At 55.3% G+C, this 16,949-nt stretch overlaps 1 protein-coding gene across 3 annotated transcripts; it reads left to right on the top strand.

Moving 5' to 3' along the window:
* The first annotated feature begins 83 nt into the window (after nt 1-83).
* On the top strand, nt 84-12,136 carry HAGH (hydroxyacylglutathione hydrolase). 3 transcript variants are annotated; one of them, XM_065924022.1, is made up of 10 exons: nt 90-220; nt 446-587; nt 2,672-2,844; nt 3,349-3,413; nt 5,355-5,472; nt 6,550-6,658; nt 7,331-7,434; nt 7,959-8,060; nt 11,375-11,454; nt 11,863-12,136. In XM_065924022.1, the coding sequence occupies exons 3-10, from the start codon at nt 2,740-2,742 to the stop codon at nt 11,960-11,962; spliced, it is 783 nt and encodes a 260-aa protein (XP_065780094.1). In that variant the 5' UTR covers nt 90-220; nt 446-587; nt 2,672-2,739; the 3' UTR covers nt 11,963-12,136. The 3 variants fall into 3 exon arrangements, with proteins under 3 accessions (XP_065780092.1, XP_065780093.1, XP_065780094.1); XM_065924020.1 differs by lacking the exon at nt 446-587 and having other exon boundaries at nt 84-220; XM_065924021.1 differs by lacking the exons at nt 446-587; nt 7,959-8,060 and having other exon boundaries at nt 84-220.
* The last annotated feature ends 4,813 nt before the right edge of the window (nt 12,137-16,949 follow it).

Below are 16,949 nucleotides of genomic sequence, written 5' to 3'. Positions count from 1 at the left end.
GCGGGTGGGGGGCACGGGCTGGGACACGGGCGCTGATTGGCCGGGGCGGGGCGGCGGGCGCTGATTGGCCGCGGTGTGTGGACGCCGGCGGGTACAACCCGCCCCCCGTGCCGCCGCCGCCGCAGCCTGCCAGCCGCTCCGGTCATGGTGCTGGGCCGCGGGCTGCTCGGCTGCTGGAGCGTCGCTGAGCTGGGAGCCGCCTGCGCCCGTCTCGGCCTGGGTAGGTGGGCCGGGGCGGGCCCGGCGCGGGGCCGGGAAGGCCGGGGCGCCCAGGGGCTGGCCTGTCAGGGCCCCGGGGCAGGGCCTGCGGAGGCGAGGCGAGCTGCCCGGCCGGCGTCGTAGCCTGGCTAAAGGCGGTTGGGCCGGCCGCGCTCCCCGAGGCGGTGCAGCGCGGGGCCCGCACAGGCGGGGCCGCCGAGGCTGACGCTGTTTTTTATTGATACAGGATTGTAAGCCCTCGCTGACGCCGGCGGGCAGGCCGATTGGGGTCGAGCAAAGGCCACCCAGCAGTTGAGTCAGCCTTTGAGAGGGCTGAAGACAGAGTGGGGTAACTTGTCAGCTGGGGGGTGCTAACGGATTTGTGCTAGGTAAGAAAATGTGTGTTGCGGGGGCGCTCGGGGGGCCGTCTTGGGACGCCTGCCTCCCCGGGGTCTGCCTGGCAGCCAGCTAGCGACCCCCTCCTCCCGGACTGCGGGGGTCGAGGGTTCCCCCTCACGCATCCGCCCCATGCAGCCACGCAGCTCTGAAGCCCTGGGGCGATGCACTCATGCCTGAATCCGCACGGCCTGCGTGCTGTGTGTGCTCCACAAAGTGGATCCTGACTTTTCATGTGAACTGTGGCCGGCGAGTTGCTGGACTCTTGCCCTTCCTAGTTCTCCTATCCCGGCCTCTAAAACGGGAGGCGTTGGACGGCCTGACCTCCAGGGCCCTGCTCGGACAGCTGTCAGATTCGATTTTCACCCTATTACCTCTTGCTCGCTTGAAATATTTTGACCTTGATTTTGAAATCGCCTTTTATTAAGCGATAAGCCCTGATACCTTATCGGGCTGATGTAGCAACAGGGGTAGTAGGTTAAGCTGAGATTTTGGAGCAGTGAACTGAGTGACCACAGCCCTGGGTGGGGAGAAGGAGCAGGTGGAAGCCCTCCTTGGCCATGTCCAGACCTCACCCAGAGCAGAGGGCATCTGGAGTGCGTGGTGTGTCACCATATCTAAGGAAAGAGCTGGGTTTTTCCGTGTAGGGACCCGTTAAAGGGTCAGCTGAGTTTCTGTGTTGAAGGCAGGCAGGTGGTGCAAATGGGACTGGAGGGGATCAGCAGGAGTGTGGCTGCCTCGTTAAGAGGGGGCCCAGCACTCTGCTGTGGTGAGGAAGGAGCTTCCCAGGTCCAGAGAAGTCGGATGCTGTGTATCTCAAGACTTGGCCCTGACACTGCTCTGTAGTCCTCCTGGGGCTCAGATGCTGAATACTGGGGCTGAGAGCAGGTGGCATATCCCAGAAACCCAATTGTAGAAAAATAGGTTTTCTTGCCAAGCCTGAGGAGAAGGGCCTGGATAAAGCCCAACTGGTTGTCACACCTCTGTGTCCCTTAACGCTGCAGTTCAGGCAGTTCCCTGGGCATGGTGGATGACTGCGAATTCTGCATCAGAGGTGTCCTGTCAGTCAGCCAGTCAGTCTGTCAGTCAGTCTGTCAGCCAGCCAGTTTGTCTGTTAGTCAGTGTGTCAATCAGCCATTCTGTCAGCCAGCCAGTCAGTCAGTCAGTCAGTCAGTGTGTCTATGCCTCCCACTTTCTGGATCCCTTTCTTGGAGAGGCCCCATCCCAGCACCGACCTACTCCAGAATCTCACTGCTGTCTTCTGTCACCTTTTGCAATTTTAATCCCTGTCATGCTAAGATTTAAGGTATTATTGGGGCCTTCATGAATTTTTAGACTAAATAAAGGCTTCGTTGTAGAAAGTATTTTGGCCCCTGTCTCTGGGGCGCAGGATGCTTTTGCCCTGTGGTCACTCCCAGCCCACCCTGGCTGCCTCCTTTGCCTCAGTTGGACAGTGGTTCTGTGTCCTGCACACTTGAGTCTCGAACAGATGTGGCCAGCTCTCCCATATCTCAGGCTGTGGGAGAGGGGGTTTATGCGTCATCCAGATTTCAAGTCCCTGGCATTCGGGAGTGAGTCTTCTTTTCTTCTCTGGCGTGTGACCTGAGAAGGGCTGTGAGTCGCTGCAGGGGCCTCGGGCTCCCTGAGCTCGCAGAGAGAGAGAAGAGCCTGCCTGGCGTTTTCACTCTGGGTTTCCCTCTTTGTGGTCTTTCTCTGAATCAGGTGTGAACAACCCCCGAGCTGACTGTAGGCGCCTCTCACAGAGGTTTGAATTGCAGTTAGGCTGGCTCTCGTGTCCTTTTAGAGCTCTCTAGAAAGAAAAGAGGGACCCTAAGTGTGAAAGAGCCAATTTCCACATGAGCCGTGTTCTGTATTCTCCTCATGGATGTGGTTAATGAGGGTATCCTCCTCTTTTCTAAGAAAACTTAGAAAACCCCTCGTGTCGAGGCTCCGCACATTGCGTCCGTGGGACATTGCTTCCACGGATGCCTGTCCTGCGGGGCTGAGCGCTGGCTTTGAAGTCTTGGCCCAGCGTGGCCTCGTGTGGACGCTGACTGGAACTGCACTTTGTCTTCAGGTCCAGCCCTGCTGGGAAGCCTCTACCACTTGGGTTTAAGGAAGAGCTTGACCGTGGATCAGGGCGCCATGAAGGTGGAATTACTGCCCGCTCTGACCGACAATTACATGTACCTGCTCATTGATGAGGACACCAAGGAGGCGGCCATTGTGGATCCAGTGCAGCCCCAGAAGGTGGGAGGCCAGGCCAAGCACCCCTTTTCCGTCTCCCGATGAGTTTGATAACCCAGGGGCCTTGCAACCTGGCCAAAGCTAAACAGAAATTAACCCATTTGGTTTTTGAAAAAGGAACTAGTGTCCCGCCACTCAGTTATCAGGGCAAAGGAGCAGTGAGGGGCTGGAGGCCACGAGAGGCTTTGGTGTATTGAGGAAAGTGCTCCTGTGTGCAGAGAACCTGGGCAGGAGAGGCAGGGGCCCTTCCAGTACTGCCGCCTCCTCCAGGCTTTGTGCCCCTTGGCACACTGCCTTTAGGGGGTGGTCTTGGCTGGAGGGGCTTGGAGAGGTCGTGTGGAGCCTGAACTGCCCCACGGATCACGAGAGAAAAGGCCTCCTCGTCACCTTGTCCTCCTGGAGGCAGGGCAGGCGGGCCAGCTCGCTGGGCGCCCCCACTTGCAGGCCGATGGATGGGCCGGGGCCGGGGCATGACCGGCCTGTGTGCTGCCGCCTGTTTGGTTACAGGTGGTGGAAACGGTGAGGAAGCACGGCGTGAAGCTGACCACAGTGCTCACCACCCACCACCACTGGTGAGTGCTCCAGGGCCCAACCTCCCCTGTGTCAGCAGGGCCCCTGGGCCTCACAGCTGTGCTGCCCATGCCCTGAGGAGGAGCGACCACCGGGCGGGCGGGCCAGGGCGTGCAGGTTCCTGGGGGACCCCCACGGGGGGCCTGGCAGCCCTTCTTCTCCCCTCCGTGGTTGTGAGCTGAAGGTCAGCCACAGCAGCGCTCTGACTGGGCTTCCGGGCACCCGCCTCTGTGCTGCTGCCCCGCATCCCTCAGGCGACTCGGGGCCCTGAGGGCAGAGGCTCAATCATGCTGGGGTCCTGGGGCTATGGGTGGGCCTCTAGCAACATCTTTGCAAACTCTTGAACTTGCGTGGTGGGAAGCTGGCCTCAATGTTGGAGAATAAACTGGTCTAGACGTTAGTGTTTTTGGAAATCAAGTTGTCATTTTTGAAGAGTTTGTGATTTTTTAGATACTTGAAAGCTATAGGATGGAAAAAGCTCTGATGTTTGGATCTTAGGCCTAGAGTTGCCTGCCCAGGGCCCTATTGGAACTTTTGAGGCTCTTCAAAGCTAGGAAAAAAATCTTTACTTGGCTGTGAATATTCTTTTCCAAATAACTGCCCAAGGGCAGCGAGCATCTTTGAACCTGCTCCTGTGGCGCTTGGCTGAGCTCGGGGTGTGACCTGGGATAAAGGGAGGCCTTCTCCAACATCTGTGGGAGTGTCGGGTGGACGCGGTTGGCCAGAGTCTGTTAAATGTTGGAAACTTGCTGGTTGATGTCACTGCGGCCCTTCGGGATGGCTCAGCCTCCGGGGCCTCAGGCGTTACTTCCTGATTTAGGGGCTCAGGCCTGCGGCAGCTCCTGGCTGCCCTGTGGCTACTCTCAAGAGCTCCGCCCAGTGTGGTCTCCGTGAGCTGTGGGGCCCCCGCCTCCCAACTTCCCCCAGTGTGACTGCCTTGCACTGAGCACACCCCGCGTCACACGTGGCTTTTCCCACATTGGGGTGCCTTACAAACTAAACCAGGCCCCAAAGTGAGCTGCAGAGTGTGGCCCGCGCCACCCTGCCACTTCCAGGCGGCGTTTCCCAGGTCAGCGCTGAGTGTGCTTCGCGGCTGGCCCGGCCTGCGTATATCAGCGCGGCAAGGAGGGGCCGAGGGTGGCTTGCTCTTATCTCGGAGCCCTGCTGTGGCGGGGCCTGTGGGTCAGTGTGTAGTGAGGAGCAGGTGTGCCCTGGCGATTGGAAAGCCCCTGCCTTGGCCTGGAAAGGCTGATCTTCAGGCGCAGGACACCCCCGCCCTGCCCCGCGTTCAGGGCCCCGCAGGGCTTGCCCTGGTGAATTTCTCCCCCAGCAAGGCCATGGCCCGGAGCCCTTCTCTTGAACTGGGCGGCGTGGGGAGCTCCTGTGCGCGTGTCCAGGGGGCACCTCGCCGCTGGCTGCACCATCAAGGCTCCTGGGGAGGTCATTCTGCGCTGGCCTGTCCCTCGGTGACACTGCCCCCTGGTAGCTGGGTGGTGGTGGTTTAGATCTGCTCGGAGTGGACCCGTCTGGGTGACTCAGAGTTACCTGACGGCTTTTAAAACTCGGCCTGCAGGGCGCCCAGGGCATCAGCGCGTGTGGCTGGGAATCAGGCCTCAGTGTTCCCAGACCCCAGGTGACTCTGGTGCACCTGGAGTCTGGGAGCCGGGGGCACAGGGATCATTCAGGGGCGTGCAGCTTGCTCCATCTGCTCCAGAAGCTTCTGCAGCAGCACGGCGGCGGCATGGCAGGGGCCTCTTGTGGGGATGGGCTATCTGAGAACGTTCACTCAGCAGAGCCAAATGGCGGACAAGAACAGGAAGATGAATTTCTACTTCAGAGAAACATAGCTGGGCAAAATAAAAACTCCATTTGGTTGGGGTGTGGAAGTGGGCACACCCCCATTGTATCAGCAGCAGCCCCAGCTGCCCCTTTCTGACCTCCAGGGACCACGCTGGCGGGAACGAGAAGCTGGTCAAGCTGGAGCCTGGGTTGAAGGTGTACGGGGGTGATGACCGGATTGGGGCCCTGACTCACAAGGTCACACACCTGTCCACACTGCAGGTGAGGAGTGATCGACAGCAGGGCTCAGGTGGGCTGTGCCCGCCTCCTCCTGGTGGTCCCCTGGCTCGCCCCAGGGACCCAGAGGGGCACTGAGGGCTCAGCTGTGGAGACAGCCCCGCCTGCACACAGGCGGACGCGCTCTGGGGCCTGCCTGGCTTGGACAGTCCTTCTGCCGAGAGTCTGGCGAGCAGGTCAGTGTGCAGATGGTGACTAACTGAGGGAGAAGCCAGATGCATGGCTTTGGGACACCTGGTGGTGTAGTCACTTAGTCGTGTCCGACTCTTTGTGACCCCATGGACCGTAGCCCGCCAGGCTCCTCTGTCCATGGGCTTCTCCAGGTAAGAATACTGGAGGGGGTTGCCATTTCCTCTTCTAGGGGATCTTCCTGACCCAGGGATCGAACCCAGGTCTCCTGCCTTGCAGGCAGATTCCTTACTGACTGAGCCACCAGGGAAGCCCTTGAGACGCCTGGGGACACTGAAATACAGACTCTGTGGGATTCTCTTTCACATCAGTGGTGGATTTCCTGGGAGGGAACGACAGTGAGGTTATATAGGAGGGCGACCTTTTCTCAGGAGAGGCGGCTGGGCATCTGGGGCAGCGTGTCAGGACGTGTGTGGACAGCAGCTGCCGCACAGGTGGGCCTGTTAGCATTTGGTGACCCAGGCCGAGCGCACACAGAAACATCATTTCAGATTTGGGTGGGTTAGAACGTTTCTGAAGTAAAGGCTGGGGCTGGGGTGGAGTTGGAGAAGGGAATAATAGTCCAGGCAACTACGAGAAAACCGTCTTCCCAGCAAGACGCCTGGTTCAGACTTGGCCTGGCTTTGAGGAGATGGCAGGACCAGCCCCCTGGTTGGGCACACCACCAAACACTGGCTCATGGGGGTCCCTGCACCTCTGGGCCTGGGTCCCGTGGTCACCACAAGGCCCACTCTGCAGGGCGGAGCGGCGGCCGCGGAAGCCCGATCGCCCTGGATGGCAGCTCGCGCCGGGGGGCTGGCGGGGTCTGCGAGAGCCCGTGAGCCTGCAGACGGGCCCCCGCACGCAGGGACACAGGCCCATGTGCTGTTTCAGGTGGGGTCTCTCAGCGTCAAGTGCCTGTCGACGCCGTGCCACACTTCCGGACACATCTGTTACTTTGTGACCAAGCCCAACAGTCCCGAGCCACCCGCTGTGTTCACAGGTGAGTGTAGCGTTCCCAGGTGTGAGCTGTGGGGCCGGGCAGAGCAGAGAGCATGTCCTGCCAGGCAGACTGCACTGGGCTCTGCATGGACCCCAGCGCTCGGGGTGGAGCCTGGGCCTTGGCGCAAACACACCCAAGGGCCGGCAGCCCTGGTGGGCCCTGGGCAGAGTGTCCCCTCCCGACTGGGCTTCCATCCCATCTCCAGGGCCCTGGGAGCTGTGATCCTGTGTGAGGGGTCCCTGGAGGGTCCAGGTGGGGCCGGTGAGGTTGTGGGCATTTGGCAGGACGGTGCTGGCTGTCAGAATTAAGGGGTCACAGGACGGCCTGGCCTGGGAGGGGCTTCAGGACAGGTGGGGAAAGGCTTGGGTTTTGCGGGTGGTCTCAGAGCCAGTGCTGATAGGGATGGGCAGTGAGGGGGGCAGCCGGGCTTGTGTCTGAGCAGCTGTTTGGGGCCTGGTGGGGCCAGTCAGTGCGGCGGGAGGCTAGAGGCGTGGAGAGGGTGGCACCCAGACTCAGGGGGCCCTGGGCCCTGGCGGGTGGGGGGCAGGTCCGGGGCTGTGGCCGGGTCAGCACAGGGGGTAGAGAGGAGCCCGGCCGTGGAGCTGAACAGTGGCCCTAATGGGGGCGTGCGTGGCCGGCAGCCCCCCAGCTCCACGCTGTCCTGCCTCGCAGGTGACACCTTGTTTGTGGCTGGCTGCGGGAAGTTCTATGAAGGGACAGCAGATGAGATGTACAAAGCCCTGCTCGAGGTCCTGGGCCGGCTCCCTCCAGACACGGTAGGCAGTGTCCTGTCTGCTCGCCAGTGGCAGCAAGACCCTGTCCCCTCACCTCCTGCTGAGCCTGCGGGCCAGCTCCCCACCCCTGGGGTCTCACAAGCCTTCCTGCATTGGGAGGAGCAGCACAGCAGACGCATTGCTTCTGGAAGCGTGTGTTTTTCCTTAAATGTACTTTTTATTGTCATTTAACATACACGCCTGCAATGCAGGAGATGTGGGTTCAATCCTTGGATTGGGAAAATCCCATGGAGATGGAATGGCTTACCCACTCCAGAATTGTTGCCTGGAGAATCCCATGGACAGAGGAGCCTGGCAGGCTGCAGTCCATGGGGTCACAAAGGGTCAGACACAACTGAGTGACTGACACACAGATGCGACACGCACTCAGGACGTGTGCTTATCTTGAGGGACATCTCGTGGGTGCTGCCCCCGGACGGGCCCAGGCCCCTCACGCTGTCTCTGAGGGGCTGGAGGGCGGGGTTTACAAGCCTCCGCAGAGCTGGCGTGTTTGGCTCTGTCCTCAGAGAGTGTACTGTGGCCACGAATACACCATCAACAACCTCAAGTTTGCTCGCCACGTGGAGCCCAACAACACTGCCATCCAGGAGAAACTGACCTGGGCCAAGGTGAGCGGGCTGCAGGCGGGGAGTCCTGTGGGCTGGGTGCCCTGAAGCTGCTTCCTGGGAGCACAGCGCTCACAGCGTTGGCTCCAGAGCAGGCGGAAAGGGCCCCTCGGGACAGCGGGCGGCAGCAGGCCAGGTGGGTTCCAGCCCAACGCAGAGCCAGAGCCCTGGCTGTCTCTTTGAGATCCTTTCTAACTTGAGGGTCTGGGCTGGGCCTGGGATCCTTTTCAGCCAGCAGCCAGGGGAGGCTGAAGCAGCAGGTGCCGGCCCCTGTCCGCCTGGGGAGACCACCTTGGAGGCTGCTTGTCTGAAAGGCTTTATTTCTGCCTTGGCCCCCAGCGTGCCCTGTGGCTCGTCCCAGGGTCGCGTGTGTCCTGCAGGTGTCCTCTGTAATTCTCAGACTAAAGATCTTGTACACATTGTTAAATGTGTTTCTAAATAGTTCACATGTATGGATTTTATTGGAAATGATTATCGAGTCTTTAGAAATACTGATTTTTGTATTTTGACATTGTGTCCTTGTGACTTTGCTTGACTTAGTCTAGCATCTTTTTCATAGATTCCTTAGCACACAATCATGCCATCAACATTAAGATAGTTTAGTTTCTTCCTTTCCAATATATTTCCAATATATATTTAGTTATTATTTTGCCTTATTGCACTGGCTTAGGTCTTCAGGGCAGTGTTAAGTAGACATGGTGAGAGTGGACACCTTTGGCTTGTTCCCAGTCTTAGGGGGAAAGCATTCAGTTTTTCACCATGAAGCTAATTATTTTAGTTGTGAGTTTTTTTAAAGTTCTCTTTATCAAGTTGATGAAGTTCACATATATTCCTGGTTTTCTGAGAGTTTTGTCATGAGTAGACGTTGAATTTTATCAAATGATTTTTTTTTCTCTATTATGTAATCATGTATTTTTTTCTCCCTTACTCTTGTTAATGTGGAGAAGTATATCAGTTATTTCAAATGTTACACCAACCTTGCTTCTGGACAAACCTTAGTCATGGTGGTATCTATTTTTGTGTTTGTGTTCTTAAGAGATATTGGTCCGTCATTTTATTTTTTTGTCATGTCTTTGGTCTTAATATGAAGGTAACGCTGGCCACATAAAATAAGAGTTGGAAGTGCCTCCTCCTGTTTACTGAGTTTTTCTGTGGTTGTTATTTTTTCTTCCTTTAGGTTTGTTAGAAATCACTAAATGAAGCCTGCTGGACACTGAATTCTTTTTTGTGGAAAGATTTTTTTTGTTATGAATTGATGTGTAGGGCTGTCAGATATTCTTCTGGGCTACCTTTTCTTGATTTAGTTTTGTTAGCAACTAGTGTGTTTCAAGGAATTTCAGCAAGGTATTCAAACTTATTGACAGTTTTCATAGTTTCCCTTTTTATTTTCAAGCTTGTTGGAAGTTTAGTTCACATGTAAGAAATTGCATCCGTTTAAAATAAAGAACTGAGTGAATGTTGACAGATTAAATGACTCCCGCTGTTTAAGATCTAGAACATCTCCACCCCCAAAAGCTTCATGTCTCGTTTTCTCTGCCTTGCTCTAGGATGCCACTAGAACTTAGTTCACGTTTTCTAGAATTTCATATAAATGAAACTATACAGTGTACTCATATCTTTCTTTCTTTTTTTTTACGAAGCAGAATAATTTTGAGATTCACTCATGTGAATGAACTGCAGGTATCAGTTCATTCCTCTTCATTGCTGAGTGGTATTCCTTTGTTTGACCATACCACATTTTGCTTATCTATTCACCTGCCAATAGACATTTTCTGGTTACTGGCCATTGTGAATAAAGCCTCTGTGAACATCTCTGTGCAGGGCTTTGTGTGATACGTGGTTGTGTTGTTTTATTTCCCCACCAGTGAAACAGGAGAACTCTGGGTGTTCCACACCCTCACCAACCCTTGGTACTGCCGATCTTTTCATTTTAGCCATCTTCCTGGGTAGGCTGCAGTGCTTCATTGTGGCTTTAATTTGCGTTTCCTTAGCGCATAATAACTTTGACCATCTTTCCATATGCTTATTGGTCATTTTGTTTAGTGTTTGTTCAGATTTTCTCCCCATTTAAAAAACTGGATTGTCTTCTTGTTGAATAATGAGTTTTTTTTTTTTAATTTATGCTATATACAAGTTCTTTTCAGATATGTGTTTTGTGAAGTTTCTTGTTCTGTGACTTGCCTTTAACTTTATCAACAGTGTTTTTTCCAGAGCAAGCAAATTTTTTTTACATTAAATTTTGATGATGTACAGCATGTTTTCTTTTGTAGTTCATACTTTTTATCTCCCATTTAAGAAAGCTTTGCTTTGCCAAGGTAAAAAAAAATAAATCTCCTTTTTTTTTGGAAGCCTTATAGTTTTAACTTTTAGATCAGTATGATCTAATCCACCCCCTCCAATATGTGCTAGATCTGTAGTGATCTCCCCTCTTTTATTTGGCTGTACTGAGTCTTAGTTGCTGTTGGCGGGATCTTTAGTTGCAGCATGTGGGATCTAGTTCCCTGACCAAGGATCAAACTTGGGCCCCCTGCTTTGGGAGTATGGACTCTTAGCCCCTGGACCACCAGGGAAGCCCCTGAAGGCATCTCGATGCCACTGCTCACAATGTGGGTGGGAGTGGGACCCTTGGGAATGAAGGCCCCTAATGGTCAGGAAGCCTGCGCGTGGCTTTTGACAGCGGCTGTCCACTCCTGGGCCCCGTGGCCCTCAGGGTGGGCCCAGCAGTAGAAGGGCAGGGGCTGCGGGGAGGGTGGAGACCCTCAGCTATTAACTCTGACCTTCTTCCTGTAGGCGTTTCTATAGCAGTGAACAGTTGGCCAGACGTCCCCGTTTGCATCTTCTCTCCATCTGCCCTGGTCAGTGTTGATCAGGAGCGAGGGCGTCCCGAGTGGAGGTGACGAGCTGTCTGAGCACCCCGTGATGACAGCCGCCCTCTAGGGAGGATGTCACCCCGGGGAGGGATCCCAGGAACTGGTTGCTGCACCATTCTTGGCAGTGAGACGCTCACGAACCACGTGCTGTCCTGGGGGTGGGGCTGTAGTTTCTGTTTCCTGCCTTTTTGCTGGTTATGACTTCTTTAATGCAAAACATAAGCTTTGCATTAATGACAAGAAAGCCCCCCGTCCCCCTGCACCTCTGGGTCGTGCTGGGTCGTGGTGGCGGTCGGAGCACTCGTGTCCCTCTCCATGGGCAGGGAAGGGCCTGTGTTCACGCTGACCGTGTGCTCACTGGATCTTCTCAGGCAGACGACGTGTGAAGGCTTGCTCAACCATCCCCTTTAGAAGCTTCCGCACTAAAGCGACCCACTTGTCTTGCAGGAGAAGTACAGCATCGGGGAGCCTACGGTGCCATCCACCATCGCCGAGGAGTTCACCTACAACCCATTCATGCGCGTGAGGTGAGGGCGTGGGGCCCCTGCTACGTACAGGCACCTGGGCAGGGTCCACGCCCCCGAGTCTCCTTAAAGCACGGCCAACGAAGCAGATGCTGTTTCTTAAAGCGGGCACTGTTCTTGGTGCCCCGGAGAGGGTGTGGGTCCTTTCTGAACCCTGGGTCCCCATCAGGAGGTGATGAGACTTGTGCTCGGGGCGCATCCACATGCTGGGTGGTGCCAGACGCGTGTGGAGCGTGTGGAGCGGGCGTCGCTGGGTCACAGCAGGACTGGCTCGGCCAGCACGTCTCCCGCAGTGACGATCACCCAAGCTGTCCACTGGCTGTCGCCGCCTCCAGGCTCTTTTCTTCCTGGTGCCCTGGGAGGGGCAGTGGGGCTGTGGTCTGGGGTGCAGCCTGGCGTTTGGCTTCACAGGGAGAAGACGGTGCAGCAGCACGCGGGCGAGACAGACCCCGTGACCACCATGAGGGCCATCCGCAAAGAGAAGGACCAGTTCAAGGTGCCGCGCGACTAGGCGGCCGCGGGCCTCCCAGGCACTCGGATGTGCCGGGTGCCTCTCTGGCCAGGACTGCAGGAAGCTCAGTCTCAGTTTAATTTTAAATTAATTGCAGAGCGCTTTGCTTGTGTTATCAAATGTTCTAATGCATATTTATAAGAGAAGAAGTTTAGAACGTGTTTATTCCCGGGAGCTCTGCTTGCAGACCTTGTGTTGTCGCCGACCTTTCCATGGGCGCCCCCACGGTTGCTGTGTGAAGCCCCCACATGATACCCTAGGAAGAGCTGCCCCCTCTGGCCCCAGCGAAGCCAGCATGCCCTGTTGGGGTGGGTACTCTCCCTTTTCCTGCCCCTGCGAGCAGACACCTGGCACCACCACCCCCTACCCGCCCCTCCCCAGCTGCCTCTAGAGGAAGTCGCCTCTCACGGGTCGTGTCCAGGGTCGTGTGTGTGCTGACGTGCAGGGGATCCCAGGCTGGGCGCAGCGTGGGGCGGGATCTGGGCGCCATCCCTGTGAAGGCTGCCCATCCCGAGACTGTCCCAGGGGCCAGTCTCTGGTCCCACCTGCTGCGGTGATGCCCCCTTGATGCCTCCTCTGGACGGGTCATGGCATGGCCTGGCTGTCACCGTCTCCCTGGATCCCTCAGGTCCTGTCCCAGCTGAGCCGGCCCGCGTCACCCCACACCACCTGTGTGGGCTCCTCTCCAACCACGATGCTTTCTCTGTGGAGCCTGAGCTCCCTGGAGACCTGGGGGGTTTGCACAGGCCTTCCTGGTGCTGACCTCAGTCTTGTACCAGCGACTGGACTTGCAGGCGTAGGAGCCTCAGGACATGCTGCGGCCTTGCGCCGTGAGGGTCACGGTGGGCGCCACATCCATCCCTCCAGGCGGCTGGTGTTGGTGGCCCCTCCCAGGGACGCTGAGCTCCGCCAGCAGAACAGCGATCACACCGGGGTGAGCGCTTCTCCCCGGAACCCGCTGCCAGAGGCCCCTGGCCCCCAGCAGCCTGGGCCTGCGTCGCTCATCTACAGAAACGTGAGGAGGAACACGCATACCATCCTGCTCCCCTCCTCGTCCTCCGAGAGCCTAGGGCGCTCAGCAGGGAGCGCTTCTCTTTGCACAGTTGTGACGGTGCTGCCTCCAGGCAGTGGGGCGCGTCCTCACTCCACCATGGCTGGTGCCCCGTGGTCATAGGCCCTGGCGGCGGCTGCGCCGGGGACGTGGGGCTTCCTTCTCAGCAGCTCCCGCTGCGCTCGGGGTGCCTCCCCATGTGCCAGACACCCTCGTCCTCGCTGGTCTGGGGCACAGAAGGCGCTCTGCAGGCTTCTCATGCGTCTTCCTGGCTCCTGACCACCTTCCGCACGCTCACTGGCTACTGGGATTTCCTTCCTGGGGACCGCCTCTGCTCCCGGGTTTCTTCACTGGTTGCTACCAGTGTTGATCACTAGGAGTCCTCTGTTTCACGTTGCATATTGTATGGTTTCTTTGTTTCTGTGTGTTTGCAGTCTTCTCCTAGCTTGTTGCGGGCTTCACTCTCTGGTGTCTGTTGAACAAATTCTTGATGTTGTCAAATGTATATTTTTTTCCTTCAGGAAAAATGTTTTTTGTGTTTAGCAACCTGTTTAGCAACTCTTTCCCACCTCTGATGCCGCCCTATAATCTGACGCAGTGGTTTCTGGTTTGTGGTTCTTGTTGCCGAGCTGTTTGTGCTGGTGTCTGAGGGACTGACGCCTCACGTCCCAGCCCCTCTGCACTGCCTGCCGCCCCAGCAAGCTGGCACCCAGGGGTCCAGCCTGCCCCGTGGGCCTCCCTCCCATCCATCCATCTGTCTGTGCTGACGATGCCTCACAGTCCCTGTATGGTTCTTCATCCTCAGGACCGTGGCCCAACCTCATCTGTCAGGAGAGTCCTGGCTCTTTGCTCTTCCATGTAAAAACCAGGGTGTTCATGTCTGGGATCTGGGATGGAGTAATGTCCACTCACTAGGCTGGGAAGAAGTGACTTTTTGCAATACGAAGCGTTTCCAATTATGAAGATGCTACTTATCCATCCGCTTGGGTCTCTGGTGCCGTGTGTGCTGTGTGTAGGGCTCAGGTCAAGTCTAAGATATCTCCAGCACCTGGGGGGTCCTAATGCCAGGAGCCAGAAAGTGGGGTGGAAAGGCTGTGGCGGGCGCGAGGGGCGGGCTGAGCATGGCGGGCTGGGCCGTGTTGCCGGGGGCTCCCCGGGCCCTGCAGGGGCGCAGGAGGGCTGGGAGCTGCTGGCGCATCTGCCGGCCCAGCACACACTCTCCTCAGGTCGTCAGCTCCCAGTGCCCAGTCACTGCGCTGCCGGGCCCCGTTTCCTCAGCACGCTCTCTCCTCTGGGTCTGGAGATGAGAAGGGAACCTGGAAGCCTCCTCACTGCTGGGGGAGTCTATAGAGAAGGAGACGCTAGTCTGAGCCTGGTGCATCCTGTTGTGGGAATTTTAAAACTGTGACCCCGTTTTTGAATGGTGAGAAGAGCTGCTGCCTCCTTCAGCCACTTTGGGTAGGTCACTTCCTTTCCTCCTTTTTCAAATCCAGCCTGGTGTGTTCTCTTGTCTCTGCCGTGGCATTCGTCTTCCTTGCCCCTTCCGAGCAGAGCCCGTTGCTTTCTGTCCTCTGGCTTCAGGGTCCTGCTTCCTAGCTCCTCAGGGGTCTCTCATTCTTCCTCCTGAGTTAAAAAGGAGAGGCTTTTCCTGGACCACCCCCTTCTAGGGACATTGGTTCTTAGTTGGGACAGCAGAGAATCCTGGGGAAGAACTGAATCTTAGATCTGGGAGTGAGCCTGGCCTGGGTGCTGTGGATCCAGAAAGGAAGGCTGGTCCTACAGCCGGCTGCCCCCAGGATACGTGCACCTATCCCACACTGCCCTCAGGGTACGCGCACCTGTTTTTCTCTGGCTCTGAAGCTCAGAGTCATCTTATTCTTGGTCAGCATATTTTCTTAAGCCAGAATCTTGACTTCTTAAGGTCCCAATAATCTCTCTTTTCTCTGATTTCTGTTCTAACAATCTTCTATTGAATAAATGAGTATGTCATGTTTACTTTAAATGGGCAAAACTGAAAGGGAAAATGGGTACTTTAGCATTAATGGAGATTCTTTCATAGTCCAGTTGATAGCAGGCACTATCACTCAACCAAACCTACTTACAGAACATCCCACCAACATTTCCAGGAGCTCATGGAACATTCTCCAGGACAAACGATATCATCAACCCACAGATCATAATGAATTCTAAAAGAACATACTTTGTATAATTCCAAACTCCAGTGACATTAGATATCTACAACACAGTGAAGTCTGGAAAAACCCAAATGTTTGGAAGTTAACACATCTAACTACTGTGTGCGTCAACCAGAAGGGAAATGAACACAAAATTTGTGGGACACAGCTAAAGCAGCGCTCAAGGGAAACGTATAGCTTTAAACAGCTGTATCAGAAAAGGCCTCAAAAAACCTGGGCTTCTGCCTTAAAACAAAAGGAGAGAAAACAAAACCCAAAGGAAGCAGAAATAATGATTAGCAAGGAATCAGTGAAACAGAAAACAGCGGTTTTTTGCTGACGAACAAAATAACACACCAATTATCAAAATCATGATTTTTGAAAAGGGGCACATCCTATCAATCCTAAAGAAATGAACGGAACTTGTAAAGGAATACTAGGGAAACTATACCAACAAATTAGATGAAATGGACAAATTCCTTAAATTGATTTAACAAAAGTATTAAGTCTTCATGCAAAAGCATGCTCAGGGCCACATGGCTTCACCAGCGCATTCTATCAGTAATGCTAATACTCACAAGCTCTTCCAGAAAACACAGGAGGGGACCCCTCAACTCATTCTATGAGGCAGTTATCCCAATACCCAACAAAACTAGAGATCAACGTCCCTCATGAACACAGGTGTAAAGCGTTTAAAATGTTAGCTATCAGAATACCTTGACATTCCACACCATAGGCAGGTGGGATTTATAACAGGAACACAACATTGACTGAACATCTAAAAGTCAGCGTAATAAACCACGGTCAAAGAACAAAGGACAAAATCATCTCGATGGATGTGGGAAAATGTGACGAAATCCCATACCCGTTTGTGGTTTGTTTTTTTTTAAAAAGTCAAATCAGGAATCGAAGGGAATCTCTTGGAATTGATAAAGGACATCTGCTTAATCTCCAAACACTGCTGTATCAAGTCATGGCAACTCAGTTGTTTGAAGCGGTACAGATGTATCTCCTGCCAGTCCGGAGGTCGGAAGTCTGTTAGGAGTCCCACTGGACTGTCAGCAGAGCTGGTTCCCTCTGCTCCAGAGGAAGACTCCCATTTCCTTGCCCTTCCCTGCTGTGTGGGGCGCCTGAGTCCCTGGGTCCTGACCCCCCTCCTCCATCTTCAGAGGTCAGCAGCTGGGGGCCGAGTCCTCTCACGGCCCCACAGTGGCCTCGTTTGACCCTTTAATCCACTCCAGAGATCGCCTGGAATTACAGTGGGGCCACCTGGAAATCTACGTTCATCTTATTGTCTCTCGGTCAGCTGATCAGCAGCCTCAGCTCCGCTCTGCCATGTGACCCGACATATTCGTGATTCCAGGGATAAGGACACGCACATCGGTGGCTGGGAGCATTTTTCTGCCTGTGACCCCATGGATCAGAGACATAAGCCAGCGTCGTAATTCACGGTCAGTGATGGAATGCTATCCACTGAAGTCAGGAACACAGCAAGGCTCTCTGCTCTTGCCACAGAAGGCAGCACACACTGGGAAGGAGAACGGGAGAGTGTCCTTATTCACAGATGGTGTGATGCCACACAGGGCTTCCCTGGTCGCTCAGCTGGTGGAGAATCCGCCTGCACTGCGGGAGACCTGGGTTCAGTCCCTGGGTTGGGAAGATCCCCTGGAGAAGGGAATGGCTACCCACTCCAGTATTCTGGCCTGCAATAGTCTATATGGCGCACGAGGTTGCAAAGAGTTGGACACGACTGAGCAATGGC

The sequence above is a fragment of the Muntiacus reevesi genome, chromosome 2 (genome assembly GCF_963930625.1).
Source record: "Muntiacus reevesi chromosome 2, mMunRee1.1, whole genome shotgun sequence".
Classification (NCBI taxonomy): Eukaryota; Metazoa; Chordata; class Mammalia; order Artiodactyla; family Cervidae; genus Muntiacus; species Muntiacus reevesi.
This window is presented reverse-complemented; position numbering and strand designations above follow the sequence as displayed.